This window comes from Rhea americana, unplaced genomic scaffold (genome assembly GCF_003343005.1).
Source record: "Rhea americana isolate MKP2758 unplaced genomic scaffold, rheAme1 scaffold_219, whole genome shotgun sequence".
NCBI lineage: Eukaryota > Metazoa > Chordata > Aves > Rheiformes > Rheidae > Rhea > Rhea americana.
The window spans coordinates 282,901-294,581 of NW_028186326.1; the positions used below are offsets into that span (position 1 = coordinate 282,901).

The 11,681-nt window shown below is 48.1% G+C and overlaps 1 protein-coding gene across 1 annotated transcript in view; it reads right to left on the bottom strand.

The window, feature by feature from the left end:
* Positions 1–11,681, bottom strand: part of NAGPA (N-acetylglucosamine-1-phosphodiester alpha-N-acetylglucosaminidase) — a 13,542-nt gene that overhangs the window by 1,250 nt on the left and 611 nt on the right. The window contains exons 2-11 of the mRNA XM_085305290.1: positions 11,115–11,600; positions 7,095–7,234; positions 6,447–6,555; positions 5,981–6,109; positions 4,872–5,080; positions 3,624–3,671; positions 3,050–3,178; positions 1,786–1,917; positions 1,544–1,592; positions 702–940 (exon numbers count right to left, since the gene is read on the bottom strand). Of these exons, the coding sequence (XP_085161416.1) occupies positions 727–940; positions 1,544–1,592; positions 1,786–1,917; positions 3,050–3,178; positions 3,624–3,671; positions 4,872–5,080; positions 5,981–6,109; positions 6,447–6,555; positions 7,095–7,234; positions 11,115–11,600 (1,645 nt within the window). The 3' untranslated portion in view covers positions 702–726. The remainder of the gene's footprint in view (positions 1–701; positions 941–1,543; positions 1,593–1,785; positions 1,918–3,049; positions 3,179–3,623; positions 3,672–4,871; positions 5,081–5,980; positions 6,110–6,446; positions 6,556–7,094; positions 7,235–11,114; positions 11,601–11,681) is intronic.

Genomic DNA, 11,681 nt, shown 5'->3' on the forward strand with positions numbered 1-11,681 from the left:
CAGGGCTCATGAAACACTTGTTAGATTAATACTAGGACAAGGAATGCAGTAAGAAAACACTCTTGCCCTGCAGTCAACACAGACTGGGTGAAAAAAGTGAAGTGCAACAAAGCCACAATGCTGCGTGTCAGCCTTTGAGCCTGCTGTGGCCCGAATGAGGTGGCTTCACTGTGTGCTGCACCTGTTTCAACACGTTTTTAAAACTACTTTATCAGTTCTTYTTGATGACAAAAATCTTAGCTTATTGGGGAAGGACAGCCAGCTGTAGACTGCAAAAATCTTAAACCAGCTTCCTTAAATCTTGTTTATGCTAGGGCAACGTGCAGGTTTTTTGTCAAAATCTTTAAAAATCACCATTTTTCAGGTGAGAAGGGACCTTACATTTATCATCTCTCTTCCTCAAATATTGCAGGGAAGCAGCCTGTTTCCTTTCCTGCTGCATCTGTGGACTTCCCATCTACAGGGGCAGTGGGTAACACCAGGCCCTGTGTGTGTGGAAGCAGCTGCATGGCACTACACCCTTRCACAGCCCAACCAGAGCAGCGGAGGGAGGGAGGGAAGCCAACTACATTGAGTGGGGCAGGGCAAGAAGCAAGGAAGTTGTTTGAACTAATATCTTGCTGCTGCTCTTGTGTTTGGCAGCAGTTTTGCACTCTAGATCTAAGTAGCCTCAGAGGCAATCCACAGGGCAGAGAAAATACCTTATGTTTCTTTGCAGCCACGACCTTAAAGGAGTGCCTGACTTTGGTCCTGAGCATCTTCTGTCTCACAGGCAGAAGCATAACTGGCTTCTCCRTTCATCTCCCTCAGGGGGTGGTAGAGGTAGTCCCCACTTTCCTGTTGCCTCTCTGATCTTGCTTTGAGCAAAAGGCCTATGTTTCCCAGAGCACTAACTGCAAGAAGCAGAGCCAAGATGACAGTGATAGCAATCCAGGTTCTTCTGTCAGCCAAAAAAAAAAAAAACACGTAAGTAACATTGCAAATTGGGAACATCTGAAAGCAGAGCAAACAATTTCTCAAGGTTTGTACTCCTTGTCATTACAAGCTTGTCCTTCTGCTCTCAGGCATATGAGAACATGCTTTGAAGGGGTTCTGTTTGTTTCAAATGGATGTTTAGCTCTTCATCACCACAGCAAGTGAAGAGCTGTGCCTGCAGGGAAGCTGCAGCTCTGCCAGTTCTACAGATGCTCTGGAGCTGTGCTAGGGTGCAAGCCTCCAGTTACTTTCCTCAAGCACCCTGTCCCTTGCTGGCTGGCTGTGCTGTACATCAGTTGAAGGGGAAAGGTGGCTCTTGTTTAAGTGCAGTAAAACTGTTGAGTGCTAGACTCAGTGTGTGAACTGATAGTCACTGATAGTGGCTTCAGCTGAGCATCTGTCTTTCTTACAATTAGGCTTTGCCTTCTGTATCCTCCCCCTTTCCATCACATAACGAAATCAGAACACAGGTGCTATGGTGTGAACAAGTGAGGGCATGGTGAGGGATATATACATACATACATACATACATACTGGTCATATCATCTGACCAGTATTACACACTTACTCTGACAGAGAGAATTTTTCTTTGCTTCGGGAAGCCAGACATCGCCCAGCTGGAAAACAAGAGAGGGAAGAAAAAGGTGGAGGAGGTAAAATTTCACTGAAACAGAACAACTTTTTTAGGTAAGGTAACAGCAACCCAAAGCTGATAACTAAACAAAAYATGATGCAGTAAAGCTGCTCTTCCAAGTATCTTTAAAAACAAAAMAAATAGGAAAAAAGAACAGCCAAGGTAATCAGTGGTACCTTTGTTTAACTGGTCCTGAATTGCCAATTCATAGGTGATGTTACAGCTGCCTGTCTCTCGGTCACAGGGACACATGTGTTCGCATGCACATAGTTTCTGGCAGTTTGGCCCATACCAGCCCATGGGGCATGCTGGAGAATTGATTAAAAACACAAATCAATCATTTTCAAAGCTCCATGTACTTTGAATCTACCTAATCTTTGTCACTCCGGACCTTCCCCTGTTCCCAGCTCAACCTTGCCTGTTTTATCAACTGCATCAAAGTGCCARGAAAGACAGGCACGCTCAGAGTTTTAGGAGAGGCTCAAACTTCATGTAGATCTGAGGTATTTAGATTGCTTCTATCTTTACAGCAGTGTCTGGCCTTGTTGCATCCAGTGCATTTATCTCCCAGCACATCTGATCTATGGTGTTGCTGTTTGGCTCAGGCAAAAGGCCCGGGCCTTTTGTGCATCAGCTGATTCCTAGAGGGAAACAGGTACTTGGGTTTAGTAAGAGCATCCAGTGGACTTGTCAGATGTGCTGAGCAGTCAGCTTTCCATTCTCCAAGCCCCASGTTTACCACAGCCTTGAGGCATTCTGCCTCCCCATACAGCTTTCTCCTTCAGTTCYGACAGCACCAAACTAAGTTATTTGTTGTCATTTCATTTGCTTCACAGAGAAGATTTTGTAACRTGAGGGATTAGATTAGCTGAGCTTTCCTAGGCTGAGGACAAAGTATCACTGAATTAACCTTACGTGGAAAGAATTTACACTCACACTGTACTTAACTCATGCTGTCACTAGAGCAGGCTGTTCAGTCAGATTCACAGGAACCTGAAGTACTTCAAAACTGAAGTGGTTATGCAGATGAAACACTACTGGCGCTACTGCTTCTAGGACTTGTAAAGCGCAAGCCAAAATGGCCCTCCAAAGCCTTTTACAGTCACYGATTTCGACCACCTTAAGTCTGGGCTACAGATGGGGATTGGCGCATTCACGTTCTTTCGTTCATGAAAGCAATTCAGCTGTTCTGGCCAGAGACTAAACAGAGGTCCAGRGTTTTCCAATAACGAAGAAACGTTCTCTCTGCTGCCTTCTTTTCTTTTTAGCTGATTTGGGTAGGACAGGCAAGTGCTTAAGAGGTGAGAATCAGCAGGTTATGCTACAGCTGCAGAGTCCAGGCCTGAGTCTGTTAGGCAGACCTCATGTTTCCTTTGCCTAAATAAGGTGGCTCAAACATGACACAAAAGCCTCTCCTCTGTTATTCAGAGTTGTCTTTACCTTGTTCGCAGCTGATTCCGTAGTACCCAGCTGGGCAAGAGCAGGCGCCATGCACAGGGTCGCACAGGCCACCATTCTGGCACAGGCATTTTTGGGTGCAAGCATCCCCATAGAAACCACTAGCACAAACTGCAAGAGACAAGCACAGGTCTCATCCGGGCCCCTGTACAGTTGCCTTGTACAAACACAAGCAGTCTTGCCCCACACTAATACCCACTGAGTATTTGCTGTCACAGAGTGTTGAGTGGTTGCTCAGAGAAAAGCAGCAGCCTATGCCTTGAGTGAGGAGCAACATGTCTCACCTGGGGCCATGATTCTATGTGGCAAAAAAGGGCAGTTTTCAAAGGGCTTAAATTAAAGTGCTTAGCACAAAGACAACTCTGAGACTCTCAGGGTGCAATTAAATTCCCTCCGAAAAAAAAGAACAGCACCCTGCGCAGCCTTTCCCTTCACTGCTCCCTCCTGGGAGATTAGCGGCACRTTCCCACCGTTGCAGGCGGCCAGCTCACAGAGTGGTTCAGACTATCCTCCTTGCAGCTATGAAGAATCAGAGTAGAGTGGAAGTCAGCATTACCTTCACTGCAGTTGCTGCCAGTCCAGCCAGCATCACACAGGCATCCAGCTGTGCAAATACACACAAACAGATATTAACAAGCGTGAAAGGTTTAGAGACAGCAGGAACTTAAAACTGGAAGCTTCCTGGGGGTGCCCTCTTCACTTGAGATCAGGCTGCCTCTGCCAGGGAACCCACGTAAGAGGAATCCTGAACTCACAAACAGTTTGGATGCAAATACTCACCAGTTTGTGACAGTTCCTGCTGAATGGAGTCAAAGACATTCATTCTGAATCAACTATTAGCAAKACCTGCATCCCACCAAGCTCTGCCTAGTCCTGTCACTGGTGCAAACCTGTGTGAGCTGAATCAGGCAGGCAGCAAAGATACAGAAAAGCAAGACTGAGCAGCRACACAAAGAGCGGAAGCTGGAGATAGTGTATCAAAGCAGCCCCTAGATGCAAGACAAGTTTACAGAACAGTAATCACACACTTGTAAAAATCATGATGCAGCGAAGCAGCATAGCTGAATGCAGAAGAGAAGAAGCTGTAAGGGCAGGGGGCAGAACTCAGCTGCTGTATTTGTTACACAGGGTAACACACTGCCCTTGTTATCAGCAGATTTACAAAGAAAACCAGGCGTACAACCCTGCAGACAGAAAGGGAAACTGAGAAACAAGGTTTGAAGTGAAGTCCCATTAAAGGTCTAGATTCCAGATCTGAGCCCCAGCCTAGCACTGCCGCCATCTCCTAAAGGCACCATGTCCTGATAACCTCCACAGGTGCCTCAGATGGCAGAGCAAAGGGGGAGCATACCTCCATAAACCCACAAGGTAAGACYGTGATGGAGGCAAGCAGCCTCACCTGGTCTGTGGAGTCAGGACCTGGGTTAGCTGGAGCATCAGCACCTGTGGCTCTAAAGAACTGAGCAGCAAATATGGCTTCCTGCAGTGAGGGAAGCAGCTACTGCTGGGGCTAACTCCTGTCAGAGAGAAGCAGTAGCTACAATCCTTCAAAGGAGGGTGGGAAAGGACTTCCTGGACACAAGTTGCTGCTTCTGTGGACTGAGATGCACTGGTAAGGTCCTGCTATGATGCCTCAGTGAGCAGGCTTGGGGTGGCGAGTGAAGCTCAACAACAGGTCTGACTGCTCTGATAAGGTAAGCAATATACTCCCAGGTATGTACCCCTCAGGTCCATGCTTATGATTCTCTTAGGGCTACACACAAGTCTCCTGGCCAGAGGCCTTCTCTCTACACTGGTGACTTACAGTCAGTGCACGTGCCGTGCAGGCTGCAGTTGGAAGGGCCGCAATCCAAGATGTCGCAGGCAGGGCCTCTCCAGAAGTCCCCAAAACAGCTGCATCTCCCTTGCACGCAGTCTCCGTGACCGTTGCAGTCTGCAGGCTTGCAGGCTGGCTCATGAATACACATAACTGTTGAGATGCTCCGAGGGCAACGCCACATGTTGTCAAAGGAGCTGGGGACACAAGATGGGTACCATAAGGTGTGCCAGCACTCTGCTGCTCCCRGCCCTACATGAAACTAGTTAATATAATCCACAAACTTTCACTTGAATTGAAATTGTCAAATAAGAAAACCGGAACGCTGACTCAAATCYAGTTTTACGTTTATGTTTTTCCATCCTCAACAAAGTTTGAGTCCTACTGGATACAAGCCATTTCAGATACAAAATTCCTGAAAGCAACGTGAAGGTGAAATCTCTGTTAAAGCAGGGCCTGCTACTGTCCTCCTCTAACYGTGGCATTTAACGTACCTTCACTCAGCTACTCTTTGCTTTGATGTAAGTGACTTCATCAAGCTTATAGCAACATTTAGCTTTCAACTGYCAGATTGCAAACTGAATTTTAAAATCACTTTACTGTCAGAAACAACTAGAAACCTAAATTTCAAATTAAGTAATTTTTAGCTATCCTGACTATGGCATGAGTGAGAAAAGGGCAGTTGGGCTAGCCAGGGCAGGGTCTGTAAGTCAGTGTTTCTCTTCTGTGAATAAACTGTCAAGAGGTCTTAACCAATTCCTGCAAATGTGCACCTGAATCTTCCAGTATAAGAGCTGCTACTTTGGTATCTGAGTCCTACATCAGGCTGCTCAGTCATGCTGAACAGATCTGCTGCATGTTTGAAAACAGCTAAACTTAATACCGGATTACTAAATGGAAAAAAAAACAGGTAGTTGCTAAATCACTATAAACTTCAGAGCCATTTGCTCTGAAAATGGTTACTTGCTTGTACGTTGCATGCTCTTAGCAAGGAGGACTGATTCCCCTGGGGACCAGAGGAGTAGGACTGAGCTCTGCATGCTAACAGAGCTGCATAGGTACTTGTGCAGCCCTGGAAATGTGCAGCCAGCACCTACCAGTGCTCTGATGGGTAGCTTGCAAGGGTCCCATTTAAGACCAGTGTTGCAGAGCCTCCACCATCCAGGTTGATAGCATTGATGATTCCTTGCTGTCTCAAAAAGTCAGCCATTTCCCAGAGGTTAAGCCTGCAAAAGCAAGCAGTAGTTGATTGCACAGACTTGCATTTGTGCTTTYTGACTTCAGTGAAACTGCTGTATTAGAAGCTTGGTCCCCCTCCCTCAATGCCATCCCAGACAGGCGAACCCACCCTCTGGAAGACTCCCTGGAGGCTGCCTAGGMTCTTCTGGCTGTGTCCTTCTAGCACCACAAACTGTGAAGCAGTACCTTCAGTTTGTCTTTTGCATTCTAAGGCAGAGACTCCCYGAGCTCATTACTGGCAGCAGCAGAGTCCCTTCAGTTCCAATGACAGAACTCAAAGACTGGTCTTGTATGCCCGAGGCCATACCTCAACTCCGGCCTTACCCTCTGGATTCTGTCTGTCCATCCACGTGAACCAACACCAGCTGCCCCTGACTGTCATGTCCAACCGCAGTTCTGGCTGATATCACATTGATGAACTTGTCAAAGGTTCCTGCGTATGAGAGGGAGTAAGTCACACCAACTGGGGGAGAGAACTGGCTTGTTAAACACATCTGCCTGTAAAACAGCTCCCAGCAAGAGGTTGAGCTAAACTGAAATAAAATGAGAATGGAGCCCAGCTTTCTCTTGCCCATCCAAGCCCATCTAGGAGTAAGGTCTCCAGAAGCAGTCTTGTTAAAATTTTGGCTGGTACAGGGAGAAAGGAGCCTTCAGCTCTAAACCTTTGCAATAGGTTTGAGTTTCTCAGGGTGAGCACTAACMCCAGTTATGCTAAGACTTCTTACAGCTGTTAGCAATTCTCTTCAATGATGCTCAACAGGCAAGTGCCTGCAAGAGCAGGCAACCCACTGCTTGTACTGCACTTGCCATTGACTCAGGATAATGAAGTAGCACAGAAGAAATCTGGACCTGTTAAGTGAGCACAAGCACTGCAACAAGACACCRTAGTTTTTAAAGCTCCCTCTGCCTACCAACCGCCTCACCACAAGGAAAATCTATACCAACGTGGAAGCTGGGCTTTGCAATATTTACCTGTGGTTTGAGTTTCACCACACTCAGCCATTCGACTCTGATTGATGTACACTTCCCTATCTCTCAAGAGCCAAACTACCCCGCTCACAAGCTGCACAAAAGGGTTCACTTGATCCAAGACATCTTCCTCAGACAGGTAACTAGGGAAAGAGAGAGTAGGAGGGATTACCCACATCCACAGCAATGTCATGTTAAAGCCTCTTCTGCTGCCAAGAGACTCTAGAAGTGGGGAGAGGAGAAAAGACAGCTGAATAAATGCTAGCAACATCCAAAAATACAGGCCAAGTAATGCAGGACATCACTTCAGCAGACAGACTGGACTCTGCTCCCAGCAAGTCTGACCCAGACCACTGTGCCTGAACAGCTCCTGCCACTGATGCTGCCAGTGGACCTGAGCCAAGATGTTAAGGGCAAAAAGCACTTGGCAAAATGTGAGGGCAGAGCCATTGCTAAATGCACAGGGACCTGTGGAAGCAGCTTCCACATCTTGCTGTAAGTTGCCGTAAATTCTTCAAAACAATGACACCAAAGTGTTTTTGACAGGGTTTTCAGTAATAGCAGCCAGAGGCCCCAAAGCTTCACCGAGGGGAAGACAATGCCAGATGCTGTTCCCCTCTGTCCAGGAAAGAGTTATCTGCCACTCCTCCCTATTTTACCGTAAGACTGCTAGACAGTAGGGAAGGATTGTTGAGCTACCATCTCCATGATGAGAGTCATGTCACTGTGGGATGTTTTGCTTGGGATATTCTTATCTCAGGAATTAGGGTGCTAAGCAACACCTGCCTCATTATAGCCAGATGCTAAGTAATGTTTGCAACAGACAGATGAGGACAGCAGCAAAGGTTGGGGCTGGACAGCTGTGCTTCCACTGTGAGCTCTGCAAATGTTTATTTTTTGTTGTATAAAATTGATTACTCTACATGCATCACATATCTTGTGGGATTGGAAGCTCAACTTTTAGTTTTTTAATATATGTGAGTGCAGTTGAACAAATAAAACCACTTTGTACAGAAACATAATTGAAAACACATGAATAGAAAACATGGAAAAAGAAACCCCTGCAACCATTAGATGGGACCACAAAGACAAAATGAACACAGCTGAAAAAATTAAATGGCACAATAGTTTGAGTTTGAGTATGGACAGTTTGAGACTGTCAGCTTTGAAATTCTCAACTATTTATCCCCAATTCAGGTGGCAGGGGTGGTGTCTTTCCTAAGCTTCGGGTAATAATGTGCTCTTGTACGCTGTTGTGCTTATCATTATATATAGTGAAAGACTCAAGCGTGCACCACTTTCTCAGCTGTCCTGACAATCTCAGTTATTTACACCAAAACTATTTTTGYTGTCATGTTTCAGAAGCCACAATGACCTGGAGCTGACAACAACCCACACAGGCAATGTCAAGCAGGAGGGAGTCAGGGAAGAGGCTGGGATTAAAGACTCAKCAGTGACCTTGGGCTTGCTGTTGGTCCCTGATGCAAAGCCTCCTCACTAAGGTGGAAATGTCACCAACTCTGCTAGTAGTAGTCCCTCTACCAAGTAAGTTAAAGAAGTGGTGCTCAGGGCTGCCGAGGACAGCTGCCTGCTAAAGCCTCTGCTCTAACAGTCAGTTTGGCTCTACCGAGATGTTTCCCTGGACCCTGCTGAGGTCTGAAGGCAGGTGGGAACCGACTAACAGAAGCAGAAAGAATGCAGCTAATAGGAGCAGCCAACAGACACCGCAGTTTGCACAGCTGTTTCCCAACCCTGCTTCTAAATCTGCAAACAAGATATGGGAGCATCAGAGGACTTCTAGGAACCCTTCTATGAGCTTCAGGGAAAGGACAGCTAAAGGAAGCTTTTACTTCTAGCAATCTCTAACAAGCTCTGTCAGCTAATCCTGATCAAAGTGTGCCCTGAACTTTTGTTTCCAGCTGCCTCCTAATTCAGGAAGTGTGAAGCATCCTTTCAGCTAGTGTTAGGGAGAGGCCTATATAACTGCCAGAGCACAGCTCTCGGAGGCAGTCAATACATGCTGCAGCTTCTACAGCAGGGAGTCAGAAACTCTGCTGAGGACAGTATGTGTCCATGAGATCAGCAGTGGTGCTGACACGCTACTGGGTGCAGTCTCCAACACTGATAGAGCAACTATTCCTGGCTTTGACTCGGACCAAGCTCCAGAGGGAGGATGCAGTTCTTCAGTCCTTAGGCTGCAGACATACCTGACGTGCCTCTCACTAAGGCTAGGGCCAAGAAAAATGGTGTCCTTTTGKGCATTGGTTAAGCAGTTATTTTTCCAGATAGGAAGCTACTGGAAGAGGTCAGTGGACTGTACAGTAGCAGTGATGATGAGAAAGAGATTGACAGGTTTCTTCTGATACCCTGCAGAAACAAGAGCCTGAACCCCAACCAGGAGGAGCCACCACAACCTCTCTTCGCTGGGGTGACACATGGAAGTTCCTTGCTGATGAAGGCTGGGAGATTGTGAGTTCTGGTACCAGAAGAGCAGCACCTCCTTCACATGAAGATCTGCACCTAGAGTAGGTTCAGTGCTGTGGTAGCCTGCAAGGGGCTGGAAGCTCTGTCAAAGGAAGCATCTGCACCAGCTTTGCCTGAACCATGCAGCAGCACCAGAGGAAGTGGTGAGTGATTGTGGAGACTCCCTGCTGTGAGGGACAGAGGCTCCCATCTGCTAACCTGTGTAGGCAGGTCTGCAACTTGCTGGGGGCTCGGATTGAGGATGCTGCAGAGAAACTGCTGAGGTTTTTCCAGACCTCAGGCTGTTACCCCCTGCTGCTTCTCCATGTGAATACCAACAATACTGCCAGGAGAGACCTGGAGCCTATCAAGACTGACTACATGGCTCTGGGGGCAATAGGCAAGGGCACAGTGACCCAGACAGATTTCTTCCTCAATCCTGCTGGTGAGGGGGAAGGGCTTGAGGAATACCGGGTGGATCCTGCAGGTCAATACCTGCTTGCGCAGCCGATGTTGACAACAGAAATTTGACTTTTGCAACCATGGGACCCTTCCTGAGGATTGAGGGCTAATGAGGAGAGATGGCATCCACTTGACTTAAGTAAGGCAAAAGTACCTTCGCAAACAGGTTGGCCAACCTGGTGAGGGCAGCTCTAAACTTGGAATGACAGGGTAGGGAGATGATGTCCTACAGGCAAACATGGAAGTGGTAGACTGGGTTGGTGAGCAAAGGCTGCAGGGTGATGTTGACAAGAGACCTTGAAATCTGCTTGCTTCCCACACGCCCTCCAAAAAAGAAAGTGGGCGGAAGGGGGCTGCCTCAAGCATACAAACCAAATAAGGAGTGCTGAGAGGACTTACGGGGGAAGCTCTCATCCTTTTCCTGGGAAATCAGCATGAGCAAGTGCTTATCTGAAGTGCCTGTACAGTAACACACACAGCACAGGCAGCAAACAGCATGAATTAAAGGCCTGTGCRTTTGCAGAGCTACAACCCAGAGGACTGCAGAGTTGTGGTGGGATAGCTCATACAACTGGGCTGCTGCAATAGATGGATCCAGGCTCTTTGGGAAGGATGGAGGCTGCCCTTTATATGAGGGAGTAGTTGGGAACCCACGGAGCTCTGCTGTGGGACAGATGAGCCAACTGAGACCCTATGGGTTAGGATTAGAGGGCAGACCAACGTAGCCTGTAGCCCCAGCAGCTGTTTAGCCCCTTCTCTGCCTCTTGTCTCAGTGGGACAGGACAGAGCCTCTCCCCCCTTCAATCACAATCAAGTGTAGGTACAGCATAGTCGGGGGGGGGGAAGGAAACCCAGGAGCCTAAGTATTCAGAGAGGATCAGAGTAATTTATCTATCTTATTTTCATCCCAAGAAAGAAAGCCAAAGGCCACAGAAGTAGCTCAATGTGTTACAGGTAGGAGATCTCTAATTTAAGAGATTAAGCCATCCTACTGCTCTAATCAGGAGTGGCCAAGCAGGCAGTGCTTCGTGCCCTAGAGATTGCTACTAGTCTCAGAGGGGGAGAAAAGCACTGTCAAAACTCTACCCACGTTCTTACCCGAACACCATGGTGCCATCCTTCCGGATGCCGAATTGAGCGTTTTGCAGGCCTCTGGCATTTCTCACCAGCCTTCCATCGCTCACAACGTTCCCAAGACACTCCCCCGTTCCCATGTCAAAGTACCCGCCGTTTTGGGCCACCAGACACTTCCCAAGCTTTGCGGTCTCTTCCACAGGGGCTCTGCGGTGAGCCTGGCAGCCTCCTGCGCCGCCGGGCTCTAACACAGAGAAAGTTTTCAGGGGGTTTCTCACAAAAGTGAAGTGGCCGTAGACCACTTTCCGATTCTCACCCACAGAGGGGACGTAAGAAACAAACGTTCGTGTAGTGGCCACGGGGACGTCTGCGCTGTCGTCGCTGGGCCAGGATTCGTACGTTACGTTGCCGTGCCGGAGGGGCTGGCAGTCTCTGACGAACCTGTGGTGGTGCCGGGGGCCGTGGCGGGCCGGGAAGTACGGCAGCAACAAGTCATCCCCTGGGTACGCCCTGGAAGGAAAAGATCCGGCGAGTTATTTCCAGCTCTCACTGAGCAGCGCAGCCTGCCCGGCCGCGGGGCCGCCCAGCGCC